Genomic DNA, 27,970 nt, shown 5'->3' with positions numbered 1-27,970 from the left:
CAAACAATGTAGAGCCATTCAAGCATCACTAGCAAAACAAACCAATACATTTTTTGTACTTAAAAACACAGCTGCAGCTTGTTTATAGATACGAGTTGAGGAGGCACACCAAATGAAAATTCTGACTTGGATCTGTCATGATGAGCCTGCTCTATCCATGTATGTTTTTACTGCATCTGCAGTGTGTTTGGGATCCCTTCAGTGTTCCATCAATTTTGACATGGTCCCCTACACCACAGGCCGAAACAGAGAGCCAAACCACGACAGAGCCTCCACTGTGTTTTACAGATACAACTCACTATTGTATCTCTGTCATTATGTTTATATATATATATATATATATATATATATATATATATATATATGTATAGTGACATAGAAACATTTGTGCATAAACTACCTAAAGCTATATCGTACAATCAAGACATTCTTAATATTATGATATTAGGATATCAGGATATACACGAAGCCAATTTGATTTAAAAAAAAAAAGTAGCTCAACGGAAACGACTTTCATCTCCGACGCTCATTGATGACGCCATTCACACGAGACGGCCATCGAGATCCAAACAAACATCTTTAGCTGAATGTGGCTAGCCAAATGTTACCATGAACAGCTTTGAGGAATAGCTTAGTAGTATTTGGAGTTGACAATGATTTCGGTCAGCTATATTCTGATGTGCGGACAGTTCCTGCTGCTATTAACGGCCATATTGTTACAATGTTTGGAAGGAATCCACTCGCAAAATTCGACGACAACGGAGACTCCTGCTTCTTCTCCCGGTCCGGTTTCTACTTTGCTCCCCTCCAGCGAACCGCCCGACAGTGCAAACTATACGGATCTCGAGTACAAACCTCCGTCACCCGTTGTCCTCTGCAGTTATCTGTAAGTAACTCAGGTGCTGTTAACTGGAAGTAGCTATTAGCATGTTAGCATTGGGCAATGCTAACTCTAAACTGACACAGGACTACGTTTATAAATATGTCAATTCATACCTACTTACGCACCAGTAACACTGAACTGGAAGCACCGCATTTCCCACCCCAAACTTATTTTTGGTTAGAAAAACATTTGTTCATAGATTACAATATAATATCTTCAAAACTCGGGCTGTCTTTACACATTTCAGTTTGGCTTGACTACACACCGTAGTTTCTTTGAACTATACCTCTGTGTCTTTTGCTTTCTTTCTAAATTCAATGTGTGGTGAAGACCGGAGGAATTCATCTACTGTCAAGACCCTGTGGATCACGCGGGCAACTACACTGCCTATCAGGAGATGGAACATGTTGGTTGCATCGGGGTAGGTATTGTTGGTGTTTAGGACATTGTACTGTTAGTTAGTGTTGAGTAATCGAGAACATGTCTGACTTTGCGCCTTTTATCTCTACCTAGTGGGGTGGCCAGACCCAAAAAGAGGTGAACCACACACGGGTTTTCTGCACTGCACTCGATGATATAGAATGTGCCGGACCCAGAGAGTTCCTCAGAGAGAATGTACCCTGCATCAAGTAAGAGATGCCACACTGGATAAACAGCTGTTACCTCATATAAAACCATCTTAAGTTCTCTGGGTTCATTTTAGAGTGGATCTGCATCATATTTAAATGTTCAAACATTGCCTCTGTTTCCATATGCATCCAAAATATGTAGAACAAACAGATTGTTGTTCAGTGAATGTAAACATGAATCAGCTGCTTTGCTCAGTATTTCCATTACACCAGAACACATGAATCACTTGGGCTTTGATTTACAGTATGTATGTTGAAAAGAATGTCTGTCCAGGTTTTTAGTTATCCAGGTCATGGTAGTCTTGAGAACTTGAAAAACGAAGGCCGCTGCACTTCAGGTTTATGAAGAGTTTTCACCTCTCATCCAACAGGCTTCTTCAGATCTAAAACAACAAGCTGAGTGGGCCAGCTACTTAACTCTTACGGTGTGTTCACACCGAACGCGATGGACGCGAATAAAACGCCCCAAACGCCCCTAATTTGACGCGTGTACATTCGCGTCTCAACGCGTGTCCAAGAAAAATCCATTTTGACGCGCGTGAACCGGAAATGTGGGAGGAATGTGGGAGGGAGTTGTGCCAGACGGTATCTTTGCAAGATGGCAGCTATCGAGCTAGCGCTTGAAGAGAGAGTCTCCCTTCTCTATGTACTGTGGAGAGCAGAGTAGCGGCGTAAAGGACATCCTCGCCGTACCTGGGTCCATCAGGTCCTCCAGAGGCATGAGCAGTTTGGTGAGTTTCACCACTTGCTCCAGGAGCTGCGCCTGGATGACGGCCGATTCCAGCGCTATCACCGTCATTCACTCGGCCAGTTTGAGGACCTGCTTTCCCTCGTCGGTCCCAGCATCGCCCGCCTAGACACCAACTACAGGCGCTCAATCCCACCTGCAGAGCGCCTGTCCGTCTGCCTGAGGTTAGTAAAACTATTTAATACGGTAGTCCTTTATTGATATCTGTGCTAATATGCTAATCCATCCAGTTATACACTGCTAACATGGATGTGCTATGCTAACAGTGAATGCTGTCGGTGTTTACTGAAAGCAAACTGTGGTACAGAGACGACTCTTTATAATATTTCTAGTGATACTCAGAAGCTCTCATCAAGCCCCGATTTAATTCGATTTATGCTGTTATCAGTGTTTGCATGATAGCATGGCTGTGGTGTCACATCAATGTATGCGCTCGGTGTTTGCTGATATCAAACTAGAGCATTAGGACCACTGAGTTAACCTTTGTAGTGATACTCACTCCTTTTTATTTAGACCTGGTTTAATTCTGGGATAGTTGAATATTTGTATATAATCCCTGCAGCTGTCAGACTCTATAGCAGGGGTCACAGCCTTTATTAAAACAGAGTTAGATAAAACTGAACAGTTTGGTTCATCTCTAGTTACATGGTTCTATCTTGATAAACTAGGTCTTATCACAGATTAATTTTTCAAAAATATTAATGATTTAAGCAAGGAAAGGGCTACATGTCAACATACAACTCTTTATTTCTATTAATGTCTCACTTCATTCCTACCTGATTGACATGTTTAGGAATTATGAGTGATTGGCTCACTGTAGTTGTGAAAGTTGCTACCAATCAAATTATGATATGTTAAAGTTAAAACAAAACACAACTGTTTTAGATATTATCTAATATACATTTTGTAATTATCCTTATAATTACAAAATGTTTTATGTAAGATTCATGTTTTGTGATTTATATCTGACATCACAAAAGTATTTTGGAATTTGAATAATGTATTTTGTAACTGCAGTACACATAATAGTGATTTTGAACAATTTTGTCCAGGTTCCTTGTCACCGGGGACTCCTTCAGGACCATCGCGTTCAGTTTCAGAGTCGGTGTGTCCACGGTGAGCCAGATCACCCCCCAGGCAGCGACGTCCATCTGGGACTGTCTAGTGGACGACTTCATGGCTGTGCCTTCACCTGGAGACTGGCGGTCCATCACAGAGGGATTCCAGGAGCGCTGGAACTTTCCTCTGTGCTGTGCAGCTCTGGATGGGAAGCACGTCCAGACAAAGGCACCCCATATATCATATAGGAGACACACACATTGATATACACTAAATATTCATTTCATTTCTTTTTTGTGGTGCCCAAATTTATGCACCTGCTTGATTTTGTTTAAACAATTATTGCACACTTTCTGTAAATCCAGTAAACTTCTTTTCACTTCTCAAATATCACTGTGTGTGTCTCCTGTATGATATTTAACTGACATTTTTTATTGTAACAACCAACGATTTATACAGGAAAATAATGTCTATTAACAAGGTTGCCCAAACTTCTGCATCCCACTGTATCAGTATATTTTGTCATTAGTATAATATGAAATAAATTCTACATGTGTCAAGTTGTGTGCCAACATTTGCTGTGTAGTAGAACTGAGACATTAGTTATTATAAAAATTTATTTGAAATAATATTAAAAGTCTCAAACAGAAAAACATTAAACATAAATATATAAAATATAAGAATTTACAGAGAGACAGGAATAAAAAGGACCAGCTGCTCTCCAGAGCAGGAACAAGGCTGAGGAGGAAATGCTCCATTGGAGACTGGTGTGGCCTCTTCAGGGACTCCAGGATGGCCAGCTCCACCGCCGATGGACCGTCCTGGGACCCGTCCCTCATCTGCCTCGGAGCCGTCCTCCTCTGTGGGCCTGTAAAACAGCACAAAACACAAAGAAATGAGAAGGCTGCTACTAGATTTTAATTTCAACATTGAAAAAAAAAAAAAAACAATAACAGGATATAATCAGATTGGTTGTAGATATTTAGTAAAGGTGATCACAAGGGAATCCCACCGACTAAAAAGGTATCAGTGCTTGCTGTACATATCTGTGGGTGCAGCAGCAGGAGCTCAGGGACTGGGGATGCTCTGTTGCAGAATCAGTTCGTTCTATCAATACAGTATTAAATGTTAACAGGTTGGATATAATAATCGTAGAGTAGACAGTGGTCCCTCATTTATTGCAGGGGTTCTCAGAATAACTAGCCCCTGGCCACGCACTTTATACACTGTTTTCCCCACACTCATGAACATTGGTCACAGTTCTCACAATTGATTCTCAAAGTGCAAACCTTTGTGGATTGCAAAACGTAAAAGTATTATTATGCCGCGGTTTGTCTTCATCTGCCCGCCACTTTCGTGCGCCTTTTTCCCTCACGGTGCAGGTGTCTATTTCCGAATGAGGCTCATAGTTATGGGTGTTTTTGTGCTGTTTTTTCTATTGGACGCGATGGTTATCAAAACCAAACGTGATAAATTTGGCAAGCGCAGGAGATTTGTCAATCAGGCTGAAGAATGCAATGCTGTACTGTGCAATAAAAAATCAGCGAAAAAGCAAAGCAGTGACGGATGAACAGCGGGACCACTGTGTGCTGTTTATTAATAAACAATAAAATATATTCCTAAATGACAACATGCATAAAAGCAGAACGGTATTTGTACGTCAGTGGGAAAATAGCGGTGGCTTGCTAGCTTTTGTGCGGCTTCCCCGGGTCAGTGAAAACTTTCAAAAGAGAAATGAATGAACTTACCAGGTTGCCCGATCTCTTCACATATCTTCCTCCAAGCTTGGTTCTTTTTATTCCTGTCTCGGTACTGAAAGCAGCTGGTGTTGTACAGCTCCGAGTTGTTTGCTACCGCATTGATTAGCCTTCCCCTCCATTGAAGTATGAAAGGCTTTGGCTGGATCTGCCCCTTTGACCTAGGTAACAGCCACGTCACCAGGCTCCTGATTGGTTGTCGCGGCGCGATTTGACGCTGGAGTTCAGATTTTTCCAACTCGAGCGGTAGACGCGAAACGCGCGTATGCACAAAATGCAACACAAAAACTCACGCGCGTGGTTTTATTCGCGAGTCAAACGCGCCAGACGCGCTGCACTGACGCGCGTTTCACGCGTTTTGGCGTTTTCGCGACGCAAATCTGCTTCCGAATTTTCGCGGGACCCGCAATCGCGCGTCATCGCGCCTTTCCATTGACTTTACATGTAAACCTGACGCTCTATTTGCGTCCATCGCGTTCGGTGTGAACACACCGTTAGTATGGTTGCACCCCTTTGGAGAATGTCTCTGAAGGGTTGTTGACTAATATTGACCTACTGTTGAGCATGTGAGTTGTCAAATGAGCCAAAGTATTTAAAAGGATGTCATTTTTGTCTCCAGGTCCAATGACTCAAACCTCTGTGAGACATTGCCACACCCCGCCATCATGTGAGCTATTAAGGTCGCCTGAAGCAAGTTATGAGTGCCAGAAAAGGGATCTTAAGACTGCACTGTAGGTGGCTCATAGCTTCTATATGAGGCTCCTTTACTTCTCTCAAACCTTACTTCTCTGTCCAAAATGCAAACATTGGCATTCTGGAAAGAGTGACCTTTATCCTTTAGATGCAGATGTACAGCTGAGCCTTGTCCTGTTGAGATGATTCTATGAATTTGTAGCTTGTGTTTGGGTGTTTTGTCTGACGGTGTTGTTAGGTCAGAAGTAGGCGGTATAAACGGTATACGGTAGAAACGATATAAATTTGGCCAGCGGTAGAGATTTTGACTATACCGCTCTACCGCGATAGCACGTGTTGATGGTGTCACCAAGCGGCGCCTGTTTTGGTCGAAAGCATTGGAGCGGCTGCAAACAATATCATCTGCAAATTATGCCGGGCGACAGTAATAGCAAAGAGACGACGCACTTTTGGAATATGGGGAAAGCCAAAAACTTTGCTTCCTCCACTTCCGTACCATTGATTCATTAATGCTAAATTCTCTCGCAGCTGCTCTATTCCCATGTTCTTGCAGTATGTTAATGACTAACCTCGTATTGTAAATGGATTATCTCAGTTGTCCTCCTGACTGAAGTTTGGTCCGTTTATAGCATCCTGCCATGCAGTTGCATTTGTCCCTAACCACCAGAAACCCTACGTTAACTTTTATCAAATGGAAAAATGTTAGCGTTCATCCTTCAGCTTCACTGTGCTAATGTTATGCTAATGTAGCTGTTTTGGTAGCAATCACGTAGGACATCATTATACACCAGCTAGTCCAACTTCAGTAATTCTACAAACATCACTGCTGTTTAGTTTTCTCTCTTCATTTATGTTGGAAGTAATAGCAGAGCTGTGCGTTTTAATTTTTTCAGAAATCTCTCAGTCAGAACATGGCATATCATGTTTAGCTTACCAAAGTCGTACTAGAACATTTTTTGACAGATTGCTGCGCGCCGTGTGCTGCATAAAATTGGTTTCAGGTCAGTAAGCACAACCAGAATTCATACATAAGGCACACTGTCGATTTTTGAGAAAATTAAAGGATTTTAAGTGTGCCTTATAGTGTGTAAAATACGTTGTACAGAAGAAAAGAATATATCGCGATATATATCGTTACCGCACATGCTTCAAATTATACCGTGATATGGATTTTAGGCCATATCACCCAGCCCTAGTCAGAAGTACATTGCACTGGAACCCTGTTTGGCAGCAGCATGCCAAGGAGTCATTTTTAACCCAGGGCGATCCAGTATATGAATGTCATTCTTGTTAATCTGCATGTTTGGCTTGATTTGTACGCTGGATAGGGCTGCTCAATTAATCGAATTTTAATCACGATTACGATCTGGGCTTTCAACGATCATTAAAAATGACTGAGCCGATTATTAGCCCCTCCCTCATTTATCCGCGACACCTTAAAGGCCGGTCCGTGAAAATATTGTCGGGCATAAACCATCCGTGGCGCAAAAAAGGTTGGAGACCGCTGATTAAGAGGACCCGAAGGAAGCTCGGAAAGCTAAGCAGAAGTTATTTGGAGAGGAGAGTGACTGCTGTTGGTTGAAAAGAGAGGTAAAAAAAAAACTTCAGTGGTGTTGCACACTATTTTATATTATTTTTTAAAGTCATTGTTAACCCTTTAAATCCGGTCAGAGCAGCACGCTCCGTTTTGTGTAACTATTTTTAAATCCCTGTAGAACCTGAACCACGTAAGCTAGCGCAATAATTTGTTTTGCATATGAAACCAGAGGAGTTGTACTTACATCTGATGCCATCAGCTTGTCCTCGGTCACGGTTTCCTTCCACATAAAGCTTTGCAAAAATTGCATAAAAAGCGCTTGCAGGAACAAAAACGTAATATTCCAGAAACACGCTTTGCCGATCCGATCAGCTGTTCGTAACACTTCCCACATTGAAAAAGTCGTCAGCCCGAACTGTTGCATGTCCGCCATTTCCTGGCCGAAACCGGAAGTGACGTCATTTTCGCGGAAATGTAGTTTTTTACTTGTAGGCCTTAAAAGCCTACACTGGTCATGTTTGACTTTTCTGAATAATTGCTGGGATGCTTAGAGCTCGAATTGCACTGCTGGAAATAGTTTATTTTGATGCACATGCTGTTTTCTTTGCAAATTTGCATCATAGGATTGTTTTTTTTGTTTTTCCTGCAGTATATAAAAATTGGTGTATCTCCAAGATAAAACTATGAAGACACTCAAAATAAATTTCCTGTTGTTGTAAACTATTTTTTGCAACTTTTTTGTATTTAAAGTTTTGAGGGATAAACCTCTTAAATTTCTCCAAGTAGAAATATATGTAAAAAAACAAACAAAAACGATTTTCAATTTTTTTTGTAATTTATTGCACTTTTTTGCAATTAATGTAGTTACTATGGACTTAATGCATACATATTATTAAAATATGGGCTATAACAGTTGTTTAGCAACTTGAAATGCTCCCACAAATGGCACTACAACATGTAAAAAAATAATATAAGCTCTGGTGGACTTGGTTCTATAGTAGGTCTTAAAGGGTTAAATAAATATCGTCAAATAATCGAGATCTCAATTTCAGTGAAAATAATCGTGATTACCATTTTTGCCATAATCGAGCAGCCCTAACGCTGGATGCCTTTCCTGACTTGCCCCTCCTGACAAGTCAGTGTCTTTGATGTAAACTATGGGTTTTAGTGGAAATCTAGTAGCGACCAAAGCAGTCACGAGGAGGTTTTCGTTGCATCACCTTGTTTGTGACCAGTTTCAGCACATGATTGCCAGGGTGTTGTGCAGTAGTTTGTAGTCCGTACATGGGTAGCATGTGTTTAAATATATAAATGGCTGTTCCTGAGTTTCCCCTATCTGTAAATTTTTTTTTCTAGTTTTACTCTCCTGTAGAGTTCTCACATATGGTCATAGTTTTTGATATTTACACCTAGGGCTGTGCGATATGACCAAAATCTCATATCCCAATATAAGACATCTATCATCCCGATAACGATATAAATCACAAAAATTTAACATTTTCTGTAAATTCTGTGAATCTCGGGCAGCTCGACTTGCGTGAAGTGTTTCCAGCTGGGCGTCATGTACCTGGAGTCAAGTGTTTTAACCGATGCATGAAACGATGCATTTTTAGACATAAGTTGTAACAGCTGCCGTTTTCTTTGTGAGTATTTATTACACAGCATGCTGCGGGGAAAAGCCTGTTCTAATGTTTGAGTCTAAGGTTTATCTTTTAGCACCTGGCGGCTCTTTTTTGCTTCTAATCCTTAAATACTCTGCATACTCTTTCACATGATTCATTTTTTTTTTTTTTTTGCAACAGGATCTTGAGCTTTATTGTGAAAGGTTTATGTGGAAAATAAACAAGCGGACAGATTAAGACAGAATCTGTGTCAAAAGCGTAGATGTTCCTGCTGACTAATTTCCTTGGCACCTAAGTGGGACAAAAAAAATACAACACTCTTAACATAACCAAGAAAACACTGTGTGCTCAATTTTCACTGTTTACCTAACAGATGAGGTTAAAATGATCTTTGCAGTGATTCACTTGTGAGCCATTTGAATATGGAACGCCAGGACTGCCATAATGAATTAATTAAATACACCATTAAATAATTAATTAAATGTGGCAATAATTAATTAAAATTGGAATTAATTAATTAAATAAATAGTTATGACACATGTAATTAATTAATTATTGACACATTTAATTAATTATTTATGTATTTCACATTTTAATTAATTATTGACACATTTAATTAATTAATTATTGACACATTTAATTAATTAATTATTGACACATTTAATTGATTATTTATGTATTTCACATTTTAATTAATTATTGACACATTTAATTAATTATTGACACATTTAGTTAATTATTTAATGATATATTTATTTATTTCATTTTGGCAGTCCTGGCGCCTGGCTCTCATCATGAAATAATTTTATCTGTCAGCCTCACCCATCAAACTCAGGGGGCGGGGTTAACGCTGCCCATGCAGCTTCTCTAACATTTGATTGGTTGCCGTGCAAAGTAAGTCAAAACAGGTCGATCCTAGAAAATCGATTGCTTGTGTAGACTTGGGGCAGCCAGGTATCCCAGAATGCAGATCAAATCACAGGCAGCAATGGTGGTGGTGTAGTTTTAAAATACCCCGTTTTTCTGTCACCAGCTACACTTTTAACAGTGTTTTAGCCGCGAATGTCGCAACGTATGTCTGGTCAGGTTGTCAACATAGAACATGTTTGCAAAAGTGCTCAGATGTTTTCAGAGATTTCACTAGCTCTGCTAACAATTAGCATGCAGAGTGCACCGAGGGGGTACGTTAACCGGTTTGTTTACATATTCCACTCTCCGTGTTCCACATGTTGCATTCGCAGATTCTCATTTTCACCGAACGATCGTCTCTTTCCGCCTGGTCTTGTGTCTCTGTGCTTCTGTAACATAAAGAACGAGCTGACATTTTTCTCACGAAACCAGCGATCAGCTTAACAGACCCTCAGTTTACCTGCATGCATCCTCCTCCTCATCTGTCAGCTGTTTAACACCTGCTGCTAATTCAAGAAACACGCCTAGTTACCTGGTGATAGTCACAGTTTAACTGGGCAGCCGGTGCTCGATATAACGCAATGTCAGCGCATTTTTCTGCACAAGATAAGTAAATATAGTGTTTTCCCCGAGCGCAGAGCTGCTGGAGCTTGTTTCCTTACAGAGCACTTTATAGGCGAGCCAGCTTTATCAGCGGCTGATGTCCAATCACCGGCACACAGCTTTCAAACCTCAGCTGAGTTTTAGCTCTCAGTGGTTAAACGCTGGACTTCATTCACTCAGGTTCTGTCTGTCGGGTCACGTTTACTTCGCTGTTTTATTTACAACTGAGCAAATCGGTTTGGCTGAGGTTAAAGTTACGTTTCATAACTGCATAGTTTCACAGACGTTTAATGGTTCACTGGCACATGTGTTAGACTGAACTATCATCTAAATATCATCTGTTTTTTAATAGTTATTCAACTGTATTCTAAGCACCAGCTGTCTGTTAGAATGTGATTTTTTTTTTTTCTCTCTCTGTTGGCAGACGTATAAAAATGCGCAGGAAAATCTGACGTGCATGGCAAACTTCAGCGACGATATTTAGGGAGGAATAAACACACATCAAACATAAATGAACCATTTGCCTGTCTACATAATTGAGAGCATTTTCTCTTCTTATCTCAACACTCTCTCTCTCTTTTTTTTTTTTTTTTTGCTTTTTCGGTCATGTTATGCTTACCTGTCAAAGGCTTGTTACAAACTATGAAACACATCGTGCAGACTTCTGGATGTTAGAAGAAAACTAATACTGCTCATGAATGAGACTAAAGGCAGGAAGGTGTCCTTTAAGACTAAACATGTTAATAGGACCTCCCTATTTATATCATAGTTTATGATATAGCACGTGTATTTCAGTAATAGCCTGCTGAGGCCACTATACGTGCTGGCCTCATATCAAATGTGAAGGCAGACTGAGTCTATGTTTGACGTTTTTTATATCTAATCTTCCTTTTCAAACATTTAAACAGCAGCGAGTCTGCAGCTGAGGGAATACAAATTCAAATTGTCGGAACAGGTTTGCTCGTTTCTTGGATTCATTTGGTGATTTATTAAATGTATAACTGTTATTCTAATCTGCTGCTGAGTCTCTTACACTTTTCTTTATGCTGTATATTTTCACGTCTCTGGAATAGTTGGCAGTTAGATAGTCAGCTGGGAAACTTTGTGTTAACTCATGGAGCTGAGGATATCGTGGATATGCTGACCTCGCTGCGTGGTGTACAGAGCGAGGTCAGCATGATTAATATTCACAATAAAAATATTAGCCGAACATCATGAAGTCTGTATGTGTTTCATAGTGTCGAACAACCTTTGTACAGTTAAAGCCAGCAGTTACTACATGACGGAAACACCAACGTTATCTCTTTTATGTGTTTATACACAGGTCACGCTGATTACTGAACAAAAACCCAAAGATCAGATGTTAAACAGATTTATTTGCTCTCTCTCCTCCTTAAACATGTTTTTAATGTTAGTTATAATTCAGAATTGGCGACTGAAACACGTAGGACACATAAGAACATCAGGAAATAAAACACCGATAAATATAACCTCAGTAAAAGAAGTCAGCGGGGGTTACTACCGGGGCCTGCGCTTTGTCGGTGGGATTGCTTGCGAGGCGAGCGGGTCTATCCCACGCTTTGCCGTGAGACTGGGCAGACATCTCCGAAATCATCGAAACACTTTTGCAAAGAGGCTGTATCTTGACAAACCGACCAGACACATGAAGATTAAACCACTACATTCTCGGCTAAAAAAATATTAAAACGGTATTTGGTAACACACAAACAGGGTTTTTCAAAGCTCAGTTCTGTTAGCTTCCACATGCCGGTTGTTGTGTGCTAGAAACAATGGCCACCAGGCCAAAGCAATGGTTTTGACTCGATCAGCGTTAACCCCGCCCCCTGAGTTTGATGGGTGAGGCTGACAGATAAAATTATTTCATGATGAGAGCCAGGCGTCAGGACTGCCAAAATGAAATAAATAAATATATCATTAAATAATTAATTAAATGTGTCAATAATTAATTAAATGTGTCAATAATTAATTAAAATGTGAAATACATAAATAATTAATTAAATGTGTCAATAATTAATTAATTACATATATCATAACTATTTATTTAATTAATTAATTCCAATTTTAATTAATTATTGCCACATTTAATTAATTATTTAATGGTGTATTTAATTAATTCATTATGGCAGTCCTGGCGTTCCATATTTGAAACTGAAACCATTAATTTCATTTTTCAATAACCCGGTTTTATTTGAAATACCACTGAAATGTGTGCTACCTCTTACTGTGAAAGCGTTCTACATTGGTTTGCTGAGTGTAGATGATGCTGGCAGCTCTACAGCAGCAGGCTTCTTTCCTTACTGGCTAACATCCACACTCCTGTACAGAACATGGTTAGCCTATCCTCTGTGGGTAGTTGTGCTAGTTTACGCTGATACAAACTACATACTAGTCAGTGTATGCAGAACCAAACTTTCCTTCTATAACACTGAGCAAGAAGGACTGTGCAATCTGTGGAGCTGCAGTCCTAGCTAGTAGCAAATGGTTGGGTAACATCTTAGAACCAAAGGTGAACTAGTGTTATAGGTATCTATCTGGACTGCGCAGTGAAGGAAACTTAGGCACAGGTTAAAGTCCAAAATAAAGATTTTTTTTATTTAACCCAAAAAACATAATTGGTTAACTCGTGCAAAAAGAATCAAAATCTTGGGCCCATAAAATAGGTCAAAATAACAGAACTCTACTTAAAGTTGACAACACTACTGCTAACTCAAACAAACTGACCTAACTCAACGTGACAAAGGGGAAACTTAAATAGTGGCTGATCAGCCCACAAAAAACACGAGAAGGGGTAAAACACACAAAACCTAACTAAACCTAACATAATGAACTCCAATTCCTCCCCATGATCCCGAGTTATGGCATGAACCAATTTGCAGTCTTCCTTTGAAGCTCGCTCCGCCCCTTTTCCACCTCTTGGCTCCTTAATTAAGGGACTGGAACAGCTTCAACTAAGGTAACTCAGAAAACAAAAGATTAATCATACATAACAGTGTAAACTAAAATGTGCGCACTTATTTAAGAATGCAGTGTTATGTGGATATGTGAATTAATTCAAAACCAAAACCAGTTATTTATTGTCCTGTAAATTAATATTTAAAGACAGACAAATGTGAATGCAATGTTATGTATAAGCCTCTACACTAACATGGTGGATATTACCACTGTGTGGCTATAAGGGCAGCCATCACAGGCGGGGACAAAAAAAACCTGAACAAACATCAAAATCGTGTTTGTTCCTGTGCGCTTTTCCTACAATAAATGCTCAAACTTTTGATGAGTTGTGATAAGGACATTTATTACTTGCTTTACTGAACTTTTTACTCTTATTCATTACTTTTATTTTATTGCCTTAATGGACAACAGCCCTGTGGTAAAGTGCAAACTGCATCCAGGACAGAAATGACATCATTATGCTGCTAACACAACTTTGGTTCTTGACCCCGTACCAGCTGATCTCCCACAGACAGTGATGAGCAGTCAAGCTTATATCATTGTAGCCTCCACTTCTACACGTATATCTTTATACAGTGGCGATCACAGTGAGGCTTCTCAGATGGTTCTAGTCCCAATGCATTGGAGGTCATGTTTCAGAGTATCATGAAAGTAATGTAATGAGTAGTGTAATAAATTGTTTTCTTTAGTGAGTAATTAATAAGTAATGTACTGCATTACTTTTCAGAAAAGTAACATATTTTTGCAGTACTTTTTTTTTTTTCTATGTTTGTCTTGTGTTGCTGTTGTCTCACTGTTGGTAAATTACTTTACTTGCTCTTAATTTGTGAAGCACTTTGACTGACATTGTTGTTTTTAAATGTGCTATATGAATAAATTTTGATTTGATTTGAACTCTGCTGGGACTCCAAGGGATCCAAAAATGTCAACTTACTGTATACCAAAGATTGACTAGTCAGTGGCATCACCCGAGTCATGAGAGTGTCTCCCTCACAAAAATCAAAACTGCCCTTTTTGTCGTCTGGGGCTGGGCGCTCATGTATGTACCGGCTCACTTCTGGTGGCCGATTGGCGGGGCCTGGCGCCTGTGGCCCGGCTGGGCCCCTTCCGGGGGGTGTGATGCCCTCAGGCCTCTGGCCTCTGGGCCTGAAGCTCGGTCCTCTCTGGCACAGCTGGCTGCCGGCAGAGCCCGCAGGCACGCCACTGCAACCCCCTCTGGCCTCTGCTCTGTAGCTGCTGGGTGACCTCTCGTTTGGGGCTCTACTGCTAGCTAGTTTATTGTGATGGTGCTGTTTTTTACTTTGTTGCTCTTTTTGTTGTTTGCTTTCTCTTCTGTTTTTTTTTTTTCTCCATACAGGTGATCCAGGTGTTTTGTTTGTTTTTCTTTCTTTCTTCCCCCCTTTCTCACCGTCTCTTCTCCCCTTTGGTTTTCTTTCTCTCCCTCTCTTTCTTTCATTCTTTCTCCCGGTCCTATCCTCCCAGTCATGTCTGTCCCGTTTGTAGCAACCGAAAATAAAATAAATTCATAATTATAATAAAGGTCAATCAAATGGACCAATATGGCAAGGCCATGATGATCCACTTGGTAAAAGAAATCCACTTGGCATCTTTCTTGGCCCTAAGACAACAATTCTGATGGCTAAAGATCCAAACGGGACACAAAAAAACCCGCCCTTTTTGAAACCCGGCAACGAGCGAATTGGCTGCACAAAAAACAACACCGTCGTCCCAGAATCTGACAAAAACTCATACACGGTATAATGGGATATTCGCCCGTGTTGCTATAACGACCCTGCGCACATTAGGTGGTACTCTATTGAAATGGAAAACAAGTTCAGCCAATCTAAGTACTAATGGAAAGGGGCTATGAGAGAAGCCAGAGCAAGGGATGATGGTTGTGCTAGACTGATGTTTTTGTATGACTAAGAGGCTCCATTTGAAAATGTAAGACTTGAAGGTGTTTGCAGCACCTGAAAGGTTGTAGCGTTGCAAAAAATCAATTGACTTCATTTCTGCTATCTGGATGATAAGGTCTGGCTGGCCTTTAGTTTCTGACAGACAGAAGGAAATTGACACACAATGGCATGACCTCAGTACCTAGCTAGGATTAACATTATCAGAAGATTACGATTTCTTAGCAGCTGTGCGGTGGTGTTGAAGCCAGGACTGGAGCCGCAAATAAATTAGACTTCAAGCCACTGATCAGGCATGATCTCTTCCTGTCAGACTCTAAGGAATGATTAACATGCTATTCACACACCTTCATATGTCCAAATCAGAGATGAAACATCTAATTAATCATCTGACTGACAGGAAGTGAATTGGCACCTAATTCGAAGTCAGATTTTTTTCAGAAACTACCACAGCCATTTCATTCAGCCTCCCATAAGAGAATGTTTTTCTTTTTCACATTATGAACTCTTTGGGTTATTTATGATCATGATTAAACTTGCGGCATCTAAAAATAAATGACAGATTCACAGTTGATAAATAACAGTTGGTTACAGCTCTAACCAAAATCGTATTTTGAAGGTGTAATGTAATATTTATTATCTACAGCTCTAAGTTATCTCTCAGTGAACAACCTGACCCTTAGCGCCAATATCTTGATAGTGTGGCATGAAAAGCATATATTTATATCGTTCTTTGCCCCTTTAGAGATCTTCTAGCTGTGAAGCTTTGAAATTCAACATTTGTTTTAGATAACATTCTGACTAATTTAAAATTATTGTTCTAGAAATTGAATTGCGCAGTCTTACACTACAGGCTACATTCACAAAGACGTTCCTACAGAACATCACACACCACCACGGATACATCAGGGCAATTTGGAGTTCAGTATCCTGTCCAAGAATATATTGACATTCAGACTGGAATTCAAGCCGTGACTCAAACCCCTGACCTTCCACTAGAGGATGACTCACTCTGTGCCTGGAATAACAGTTGTTTACACAGAATTAAACGGTGTCTTGAGACCTTTGTTGTGTTTCTCGGGCTATTAATGAACTTTTTAAAAATGTATGTATCCATATATGTATTTATTTATTGGTGTGTATTTGTCATCATCTTGCGGCCGCTGAAACCAAGCAGTAACCTATGGACCTGAAAAATGAAGCCAGTACACAAGGACCAAAAAGTAGGGGTGCAACGATATTCGTATCGATATTGAACCGTTCGATACAGTGCTTTCGGTTCGGTACGCATATGTATCGAACAATACAACATTTGTAATTTATTTTATCAATTTTCCTTCTGACGATGCTGTCTGTGTTGAGCGCTCAGTGAATCTGCATTCGACTACTCCGCCTAGGCTCGACAGTGCAGCCTAGGCGGAGTAGTCGAATGCAGATTCACTGAGCGCTCAACACAGACAGCATAGTCAGAAGGAAAAGCGCAGGGCAAGCTAGCGAGACAGAAGTTAAGCTCTCCTTGTAACAGGCAAATTGAACCTCATTCAGATCTGGCGTTTGAAATTATTTTGGTTTTCATGTGACGTATGACCCTGAAGGTAAGCGAGTCATGGACTAAAGTAAAACAGTATGTTGGATGTGCCATGCAATGCTCAATTACATTGGTGTGAACTAGTGTGTTAGCGCAGTTAGCTCCTCGTTAACGTGTTGGCCGTCTAGCCCCATGCACGGAGCGATCGGCGGTAGCTCGTTAACGGAGATTTGCCGTGTTGTGGCGTTAAGGTCATTTCAACGAGATTAACCTGAAAGCACTAGTGGGAACACAACGAATATGACTGCACATTTACGCCGACATCATCCTAGTGCAAAGACAAATACAACAAGCATGCTACTAACTTTAGCCGAGTCATTTAGACAGCTGTTAGCACATGATTCTCCTTATGCTGCTGAGAATATAGCCCAGAAGAAGCGGATAGTATAGCTTTTATTTTGGAAAGAGCCATTTCTCTGTAATAAACTCTCTTTTCCAAAGATGAGTGATTCCTCAATCAGATACAGGGCTCGCAATATCGCTAGCCCGACGTCCCGGAGCTAGCGATTTTTTCAGTCGGGCTACCAAAATCTATCTCTTCCCTGCCCATCGGGCTATTGTAGGAAAAATATATGTCAATGCTTTTGCATTCTTTCAGAAATGTAGCTGGGTAATTATGTCATTGGCATCGGTGAGCCACTGTCAATATGTGACATATTGAAGTCGCGTTTGAATTTGCGCTTGTTTTTTGCTTTCACTTTGCAATCGTGCGAACTGTGTATAGAGAGCGACAGCACTGATCTGTGAGTGATGATAATTTGTGCACCAATTCCTCTGACATCGTCTTATTAATCGTTAGCTTACTATGCAAACATGACAAGTGAAATCTCCCGCAGCAAGCTTAAACATGTGAGAGGTTGATCGCGCAGAGAATCGCTGAGCTTATGTGAGTGCATGTGTAAAAGCATTTCAGTTCTGCTGAGCCAAATAAGACAGGTCAGGGTGAAGAAGTGACAGCCAAAGAAAAGCTTACCACAAAACGGAGAAGTTATGACAAATCAGACTATAAGGCAAAAAGAAAGTGCAGCTTTATGGTTTCATGGACAAAAGAATTTCTGTGGCTGCAATATGATGAGCTAAATAACCAGGGCTGCACATAAGTGGTCCGCAGGTGCGCATTCGCTGTCAAAATAAAAAACACGCACAAGGGTTAGGGTTAAATTTAAAAACTGTACTTTTGAGTTAAAATATATATTTATAATTTTAATAAATGACAAATAAAAAATGCATGAACATTTTTTTTGTATCGAAAAAATATCGAACCGTGACACCAAAGTATCGAACCGAACCGAACCGTGAATTTTGTGTATCGTTGCACCCCTACCAAAAAGGGCATTTTCTTCTAATGGCCACTTGAGGCTAACTCCAAAATTGAGTCGATAGCCATAGACTTCAGAGCAGGGTTTTAATAGTTTTGCAATTTTCATTAGTTTTTATTTTTATTTAGTTTTGACTTCAGATTTTCAATTTTATATCAGTTTTAATTAGTTTTTACCAATTGTTTGCTAGTTTAATTTAGTTTTTATTTTTTTGAAAATCCTTAGTTTCAGTTTAGTTTTGATTAGTTTCAGTTATAGTTTTAATTGTGTTTGCAATAATTAAGTGTAACAAAATCCCAGTTTCATCATATCAGTCATGCTCTTCTGGGCCCTATTTCAGGAAGCCGGTTTAGAAAACTCAGAGTGAAAAACGATACTCGGGGTTGAGTAACCCCGAACTGTCCAACTCGGAATATTCGGTTTCAGAAAGGCTGATAACAATTAGTTCAATCAACGCGGAGTTGCTTTAACCCCAAATTAAGCGTGCGCACGAGGATACATAAAGCCCTGATTAGTGGAGCACAGATTAAGCGAGTCACCATGGAGACGGAGGGAAAGAAGGCGCGGTCAATGTATTTTACAGCGCTTGAGGCCGAAGTTCTGATGGCAGCATATGCCGATAACATGCAAATTCCGCGGAAAAAAAGTAAAGCAGCCTCAGCTGCAAAAGAAAGGGAGCATGCATGGCAAAACATAGCTGACAGAGTCAATGCGTGAGTGTTAATTTAAACACTGATCTAGGGATTTCCACCCATTTAACACGTTATTTTATTATTTTTTATTTTATTTTTTATTTTATACATTTTATTTTGTGATGTGATGTGAGCGCGGGTGCAACCCAACAGGCCCCAAACGTTCCTGGCAGCAAGTAAAAATGAAATATAAAAATATAGTCCAAACAGGTAAGGTGTAATTGTATTATGAGCCATAGTGCTTGGTCTGTTTGTCCGATGTAAATCAATTGCAGTTAGAGGCTACATTAATTTTCTTTCTGTAAGCACTAATTGGAATTATCTGAGCACATTACAAGTACATATTTGCTTACTCTGTATGCTCAAATGTGACCCGTTATAGCCAACAGAAAAAAAGCAGAGGCCCGAAAAACAGGTGATGGTCCTCCACCACCACCACTCACAGAGGCTGAGCAGTTGGCTTCCACATTTGTGATAATGTTGGCAGCATCACATATGATCTTCACAGTGCAGAGAACACAAATTAGCATCCATTACTATAATGAAATAATTTGTTAGTTTGAAATGCTACAGGGAACTATGTACCTGTACATTGATGCTGTGGAAAGACTTCCTGTTCACATAGTCTCCTTCATTTACTGAAGGAGCAATGATTGTAATGTGAGTGCCATCTATACAGCCAATCACGCCTGGGAACCGTGAGAATAAATGTAAAATTTAAGTAGTAGTTCAAGTATCACCACATCATGTATTAAGTTTTGTTCATCCTGCTACCTGCAATTTTGTGGCATCCCTCTTTGATAAATCTTGTGGGTCTATGACCGGGGAACACCACAAACGAGTACAGGAGACGTTTCAGGGCAACTAACATTCTTGACTGCCCGACAGACGGTAGCCTTGGAAACGTGCTCAGCGTCACCAATATTATACAGAAAGCTCCCGTTTGCAAAAAACCGAAGTGCAATACAAATAATATGTACAGAACTGAGAGAATGTCCGCGATGTGTCACATGAGCAATATTAGGCCTGAGGATTTTATTCAAATAAATTATAGATTGTGCTGAAAAACGGTAACGTTCACACAGGAAATCATCAGGAAATGATCAAATGTCCAAACGCGCTCTAATCACTCTCTCCCGGCGGAGAGCTCTGCGGAGAATTTGGGCTTCAACATCTACTGGCTCTTCAAGGAAGAGGCACGCCATGTCTGACACTTCCTACAGTCAGGTTTCTGACAAAGAGGCGGAGAAGGTCGGGTTTAGTTGAAGTAAACCTGCTAGGGGGCAGGTTAGCTTCACGGAGTGTGTCGTCATAGTAACTCACTCAGAATTAATCTAAACTCGCTTTGTGAAACCGAAAACCCAGAGTTTTCGTTAACTCAGGGTATACTTACTCAGAGTTTGCACTAAACCGGCTTCCTGAAATAGGGCCCTGCTTATCCTTGGGTATGTTGCTATTCCAGCTACCATACCCTGCACCCTGCACAGGTCGCCTGTCTGTCGCAGGGCTAACACGCAGAGACAGACAACTCACATTCCCACCTATGGGTTCTTTAAATAAATAAATAAATTAGTGCAGATGAACAACCATTGATACCAGGCAACTATAAAATTTATATCTTGGCCCCAATGAGACTATTAACTCTTGCAGCACCGGGTGTTCGTAATTTTGGTTCAAGTGAATTGATAAACTTTTTGAAGGCAATTGACTCACACAGTTATGTAGATATCCCCGTCCTGTTGTCTCGGGATGCATCACGCTGCCTTGCCTGGGGTTAGCTTCTGTTTTCTGGGGATGAGGGTTGAGTGTGCTCCCTTCTCAAGGTAAGCTAGGTTAGCCTTCTTGTGTGAACTTTTCAAGTGCACTTTAAGGTTTGTGGGATTTTTTTTCCCTTTAGAAATGTCCCTTATAATTTGTCTCTTTCCACTACAAGACACTTGCTTTATCCAAAACACAGTCATATTCAAAGTAATCCCAAATTGGATTCTGGCGCTTTCTCCCGACTTTTCCTGACATGATTCTGCGCGTGGACGGAGCAGCAACACAGACGACTCGACTAACGTACTTGCCACCTGCTGGCATAATGAGACACAGCAAGAAAAAAATCTGGAAACTAAACTTCATTTTCACCCTTGACTATTGTATGACACACACACATCTACGAAAACTAAACACATTTTTGCTATAAATTCAGTTAATTTTAGTTAGTTTTGTGAACACTCATTACAGTTTTAGTTAGTTTTACTTTTTTTGTTTTTGTTTTTATTTTTATTTCCGTTAACGAAAATGTTTTTTCACTTCTAGTTTTCGTTATTTCGTTAGTTTTCGTTAACGATAATAACCTTGCTTCAGAGCCTGACCGATACTACAAATATGTATCGATACATATGTGTAGTTATTTATTTCCTCATGTGCACTCTGCCTGACTTTGCACAGACCAGCTGGTTGTTGTGGTAGTGTTGTCTGACAAATAACATGGTCTGCTCTGTGGTAGATGTTTGTGCTGTGGTTTTGGTCAGTGAAATTGGTGTACTAGTCTATTAGCAGTTGTACGTCTCTGTATGTTATGTAGTTTGTGGATCCTGCACATATTCATTACCTTATTAGTCAGAACTCCACAATCTCACTCAGATATGGTCACTTCTTGATGTATACATTATTTTCAAAATGAATATGATCCACCTTGCCTCTTCAGTAATTTTCTCCACAGGAAGAATTTTATCAATTCAAAATCAAGTTGCTCTCATGGATCTTTTATAGAGGAACGCATTTGTGCTTTAAAGACCTTTTCCACAGTGACAAAGCGTAGGCTCACCACTAGATGGCAATGTTTAGCCATAGGATCACAACTTCTTTTTGCCCTCATAACTTCACACCACACACAGCATTCATGAGCACATCAGGCTAATCTCTATAGTAACTGCATAGACATCAGACATTTGCAGTGAACGGGCACAATCAAAGCAGCACCTGTACAAAGACTGTGCTGCCTCCCAGGCTTCAGATAAACCAGGCTCAAATGCTCAGTTTCCCCCGTGCCTCCGTCCGCCAATTATACAATACAGAGCAGGTGTTTCTTTTATTCTGTCCGCTCCTTGTAGATCACAACTGCAGGTTGTCTACACCTTTTCTTTTTAATCTTGTGGCTTGTTTAATCATTATGATTAAAATATATATCTGTTTATGTGTTTGTTTATTACCTTCTTGAGCCATATGGGGCATCCACAAAGGATGAGATTGTCGTAACCAGACCCTGTGAAATGTCAGTAACTTGCTGCAATCTGAAATAAAGTGAACTGATGCCGATTTAAACTCTTTCCAACTTTGGAACCTGGCTGAGGTCCAGGTGTGTAAATGAAATACATTTTGCAACTCATCTAAATTCTTGCCATGTGTTTTACAGATACACTGGACACTACTTCATCACCACACTGCTGTATTCCTTCTTCTTGGGCTGTTTCGGGGTTGATCGTTTCTGCCTGGGCCACACAGGGACTGCGGTTGGGAAGCTGCTCACTCTGGGAGGCCTGGGAATCTGGTGGTTTGTAGACCTAATTCTGCTTATCACCGGTGGACTGATGCCCAGCGATTATAGTAACTGGTGCACATACTACTGAGAGCGACAGCAAACCGCAACTAAGGACTCCGGCCACTTTGCTGTCTGATATTTATCAGCCTAATAAGGAGGACTCCCAGGACGTGGCCTCTGCCTGAGTTGGCTTACTAGAAGTGGAATCGGGGACCTCCTGAGGGCTCCTATGGGGTTCCCAGGAGCTCCAGTGAAAAAGGAGGAATAATTTGCTATCATTAAAATAAATTCAGTTCTTGGAGAATGCATAAAACTCAAGGCTTTTACAACAGCTACAGTGATGGTGGTTTTTCCAGTTTCCTGATTTCTCAAAAAAGGTCACTTTCATGCTTGTAGTTCAGTTCATTTTGTCCGATATGAGTGGAACAATATGATTCATTGTTGCCGTTTAGTTCTGGTCTGCTGGAATGGGCTTCTGGTTTTTTTATTTTGTTGAATGTCATCCTGCATCCTGAATGTCAGTACCCACAATGGAGAGAAAGATGAGTATATTTCCAGTGTAGCTGGTTTGTTACACCCACTTTCTAATCAAGCATACAGATTCACATGGATTAGGACACAAGCACAACATGTTATATCAAAGGGTTTAGACTTGCAGCTTTCTTTAGCATTGATGCTCAGTAGATAGGCTTGATAGAAATCAGTTTGCTTTCACAGCACAGGCTGCCACCAGAGTTCATTTGGAAGCAAACGGAGGCCCCATGATCCAAAGGTTGCCTCAACACCACATCTGTCCGGGCCTGGGTAACAGTTTCTGCTGCCCGTTTGGCTCAAAAGTGTTGTTAAAGCTGGTGCAGGCTGAGATTTCATGAGGAAAGGACAATTCTGGTGGAGGTGTGAACGCAAAACTACCAAATGGAGGATTTTATGGGAGTTTGCGTTTTAGGCGTGTTATACTCTCATTTAATGTACTCAAACATGCTCACAGTTTTGTGGAAATCCAGAACTTACAGCAACAGTGTGTTTGTTTTTCACGGTGCAGACAGCATGAACTCTAATTCTGAGGACAATTCAGTTCGTTTGTGATTTACGAGTATTTCATTTTTGATGTCTTTCATTGGATGTTTGGGCCGCTTTCCTTGTTTATGCGGGCGTCTACAGTTTAAGTTTCTGGACTTCTTTATGTCATCCAGTAAAGACAATGAACCAGGCTCCTTTCTTTGTTGCTGTCGGGAGGACAAAGTAGAACTATCAGTTATGGTATTTTTGGTTCAAGCATAGCCTGTATAAAAAAATTGACACGGTCAGTCATGCCACCCGTTTTGAAGCCTCGAGATGAGGCTTTTTGGCCATCTTCATCTTGGTGTTTTAAAGCTGGGTGTGCAGTGTGGATCGGACAAATCACATACTTATTGGCTGCCAACTTGTTGTTAATCAATGAGCATATCTCAGATAATCCTGCTTTCTCAAATTTAGGACTAAATATGACCCAAAATGAGTGACTGAAAACATAAACTCATCAGGAAAGTGTTTGACCCTCGGCCCTCACCTAGGTATTTTCCCATACACTGTTACAGGACCAGGAGTACATATGGACCCGCAGCCTTTGCCCCCTCATGTTTGCTCATCCATCTTTTAAATGGCCTACAGATATAACCCTACATCAGTCCTTCAGCAGTGTTGGGTGTATCGTGTTGTAAAGTGCAAAGTCACATATTAGAGTTGGGTACTTTCAGCTGCCCCTTATCCATTCCCAAAGCAGTACATTTTACACCCGATTTATCCGAGCTGAGGACCAGCACTAGGAGTAGCTTGTGACCCCCTGGCTGTGTTTGTAGCTCCTCTTCCATGTAAAGTGAAGGTGTTAACCAGTACACCACAGAGGCATTAGAGAACTACTGTTCACATTTTGAAGAAGCACCTGCAATAACCCATCACTCTGAGGGAAATGAGGTGTGTTTCTGGTTATGTGGTAGAGCACAAGCTGCCACTATCAGCTACATTCAGAGTTACAGTAGATTACACTCCTAGATGTATAACTAGTGTACCCAGACTAAATTCAAATAGAAAGGTTTATTTTTTTGAATGCAGAAATATTCTAAAGGTAATTAGTTTTCAGTTGTTAATGCTGTAATTATGCAATATAACAAGTTACTTTTAGAAGTAACATTACCCAACACTGGACCTCAGACAGAGAAAGCATAAATCGGTCTTTACAAACAAGTTAAAGCACATCAGCACCGGTGACCACGTGGTGTCAATGTGTCCTGGAAGCCTTGTATATGCTATAAATGTCTCAGGAATAGAAAATTGAAACTTCAGTGTTGATGTATCCTAAATTTGCAAGTTCTGTGGCTCGGTTCATTTTGTTGCCTATGTGACTTACAAACTGAACACGAATCTTCCATTCCATAAAACACTTAGCAGGTTTCTTCTCCTGAGGGCAACATCATACACAAGTTATCACTTTTCCCTCTGTCAAATTACTCGACAGACCAGAATTGACCCTTCACTTGCCTCTTCCACCAGAGCTGTCTGAATTCTGTATTTATATATTGCAGGGTTTTTTTTTTTTTTTTTTTAATATGTTCTTTCTTTACTTGGAATGATTAACATTGGAGCTCCAAGCAAGCAGCACAGCAGGCATGGACATGCACAGCAGTCCTATTAGTCACATTTCAGATATCGATGTAGCGGTCTTCTGTATTAACTCAAGGTTCCTTACTTTTGGAAGGGAAAAAAAAGTCTGCTGTGTGGAAGCATTTACCTCCAAAACCTCATCTCATCCGAATGTCTTAAACTAAAACAAATTTTGATCTCCATTGACTTTCAGGAGTGAGGCTCAGGTGTCACATTAAATATTCAAATCTTCATCTCCCACTTTGTTAAATTTCTAATCTTTACCAGGACCCAGGGTTTATGTGCTGTTCCATAGATAGAGCTCATTTCATTACCTAAGGATATGTGAAAACCCTCTTAGCTCTCATCGTAAAAAGTTGAAGAAGACACCATCGTCAATGTGACGACTCATCCAGCAGCAGGAGTGTGCTTTCAACAGGCAATATATTTTCAGCTGGCTAAACATCCTTTGTAGAGTGAAGCATTAAAACACTGCTTTACATAATTTAATTTTCCACTTAATTCATAGAGTGACGGTTTATATGCCACTTGAAAAAAAGATCTGCACACAGTTTTTTCCAGGTACCATATCTCTCTTTTAGTGTGATGTCCTCCTTAAAGCTCTGTACACTTGCCCTACATTAATATGTTTTGAGACATATATTTTCTTGAGTTTTTCAGCTTGTACAGATATAGATATTGTATATGATATGGATCCAAATGATGGAAGCATCACCTGAGCTGGGTGTAAATGTTATTTAACTTTGATCCACACATTGCTAATTTATGTCTGATTTAAAAAAAAAAAAAAAAAAAAAAAAAAGATGAATTCATGGGAATATTATTGGTATTGTTGAGACCAATGTTTACTATAAGACGTATTTTTCTTTTCTGTACTCTTAAACCTTCAAACCAGGTGTGTGCATAGGAGGTCCAATGTTCCCTTTTCTGATGGTGTTAAAAAAAATCCAAACTTTCTCATGTTTTCATTGTTCCCAGTCCTTATTACCCAATAAAAAGTATCTGGGACATGGTGTTCTTTACATTCATTGGAGTCTAGTTAGTGCTGGGGTAGAATGTCAGTAAAAGAGTGTGTTGCCTCCTCTCAGTACTTTGCATTTTGACTGAGGTTATAGATTTGGCATGATTAAAAAAACATTTTTGATATTATCTATGGTTTCAGACAATTCAATTCAATTTTTCAATAAAATTTTATTTATATGGCACCAAAACACAACAACAGTCGCCTCAAGGTGCTAGGTTTCAAACATTAGAAATACGCATTAATACTATAAAATATTACACATACATAGTACTTTTTTTTTTTTCTATCAGTGGTTTAGCACAGTGTTTCAGCAAACAGACTACAGGTACCAACATTTAAATAATTTTGTATGATCTTATTTAGTCTTGTTTTACTGTATTTGACAGGTGGTCATAAAACACTTCATCAGTTTTGCTGACTTTGGTTTTATTTATTTATTTTACTTATGAAATAACCGGATAGCCATAGATTTAAAATGTTAGATAATAAAAACTCCTCTCATCTACATCAGCCAGTGATGCTTATGTATGTACAGATTTTTATATTACACATATTATTAGACATAAGTTTTTAAAAATCTCTACCCAAACATACCTGATCCATCCATCCGCTTCCACTTATCCCTTTTCAGGGTCACGAGGGGCGCTGGAGCCTATCTCAGCTGTCATACGGCGAAAGGCAGGGTACACCCTGGACAGGTCGCCAGTCTGTTGCAGGGCTAACACACAGAGAGAGACAACCATTTGCACTCACATTCACACCTATGGGCAATTTAGATTGATCAATTAACCTATCCCCACTAACTGCATGTCTTTGGACTGTGGGAAGAAACTGAAGTACCTGGGGAGAACCCACACAAACACGGTGAGAACATGCAAACTCCAAAGAAAGAAAGACAGACCCTGGTCTGATGGTAGAAATGAACTCAGGATCTTCTTCTGTCCAGCAACAGTGCTAACCACCATGCCATCCTTGGCGGCAAGAACTGCAATCAAGTATTTGCAATAATGGTAAGTCTTTTGGGCCCACCCTTCTTTGTAGAACGGTATAAATTCAACAACACTGGAGAATTTTAAAGCACTAATGTCATGTTTAAAACATGTCAAAACAACTCAATCAGTCCCCACTTTTGATTAGGTCACTCTTTCTTTTTTTTTTTTTCTTTCTTTTTTTTGAGTCATTCAGAGGTGAACTTTCTGGTGCTTCAGGGAGTGAACTTGATGCTCTGGTCTACTTGTCCCGTCAGTGCACAGAACATGTTGATCCCCCGATGTCTTGGATCAACATGATGATGTTTTGAAAAGAATGAGATGAGCTTTTGTGTTCTTTTTAGTCAGCAGTGGTTTTCACCTTGAAACTCTCCTATGGATGCCATTTTTGCCCAGTCTCTTTATACTGTTGAAATATGAACACTGACCTTAGCTGAGGCTACAGTTCTTCACATGTTGTTCTGGTTTCGTTTGACACGTCATGGATCAGTTGTTGACACAATAATGGAATCATTTTGGTAATCCTTTAACTCCTGAGAAGGTTCTGTCTTTCAATACTGATAGATGTTAATGACTTTGTTTCCCAGCTGTTAGTTTAGATCAGGGGTGAGAAACTCTAGGCCTCAACTGCCAGTGTCCTGCAGGTTTCCTCCCTGGGTCATCACACCTGAATCAAATGTTCATTACCAGGTTTCTGGAGGACTTCGGGGCTGTGTCCCAATCCAGCGACCGCACGCTTCGTAGTGCGCATTTGGAGACCGATTACGTCACAGCGACGTGAGGAAGGGTGTCCCAATTCGAAGTGTACTCCAAATGCGGTTGACAAATGTGCAGTTCATTTCCCCAAATTTGAAGTGTGGTCC

The 27,970-nt window shown here is 40.2% G+C and overlaps 1 protein-coding gene across 1 annotated transcript; it reads left to right on the top strand.

Annotated features, from left to right (window-relative positions):
• Positions 1–525: 525 nt before the first annotated feature.
• Positions 526–26,243, top strand: tm2d2 (TM2 domain containing 2). Its single transcript, XM_026187925.2, has 4 exons — positions 526–886; positions 1,214–1,304; positions 1,397–1,512; positions 22,329–26,243. The coding sequence occupies exons 1-4, from the start codon at positions 654–656 to the stop codon at positions 22,540–22,542; spliced, it is 654 nt and encodes a 217-aa protein (XP_026043710.1). The 5' UTR covers positions 526–653; the 3' UTR covers positions 22,543–26,243.
• Positions 26,244–27,970: the final 1,727 nt, after the last annotated feature.

Source organism: Astatotilapia calliptera, chromosome 12, assembly GCF_964374335.1.
Source record: "Astatotilapia calliptera chromosome 12, fAstCal68.1, whole genome shotgun sequence".
NCBI classification, from domain to species: Eukaryota; Metazoa; Chordata; class Actinopteri; order Cichliformes; family Cichlidae; genus Astatotilapia; species Astatotilapia calliptera.
The sequence above is the reverse complement of the archived record's forward strand: the minus strand, read 5'-3'. Positions and strand labels throughout refer to the sequence as shown.

What these genes read in the sequence shown, in the direction of transcription:
- tm2d2 (XM_026187925.2), top strand. Translation starts at nt 654, where the DNA reads ATGATTTCGGTCAGCTATATTCTGATGTGCGGACAGTTCCTGCTGCTA. An exon ending in AACATGTTGGTTGCATCGGG is followed by an intron (nt 1,305 to 1,396) that starts GTAGGTATTGTT and finishes ATCTCTACCTAG; the next exon opens with TGGGGTGGCCAGACCCAAAA. An exon ending in GAGAATGTACCCTGCATCAA is followed by an intron (nt 1,513 to 22,328) that starts GTAAGAGATGCC and finishes TGTGTTTTACAG; the next exon opens with ATACACTGGACACTACTTCA.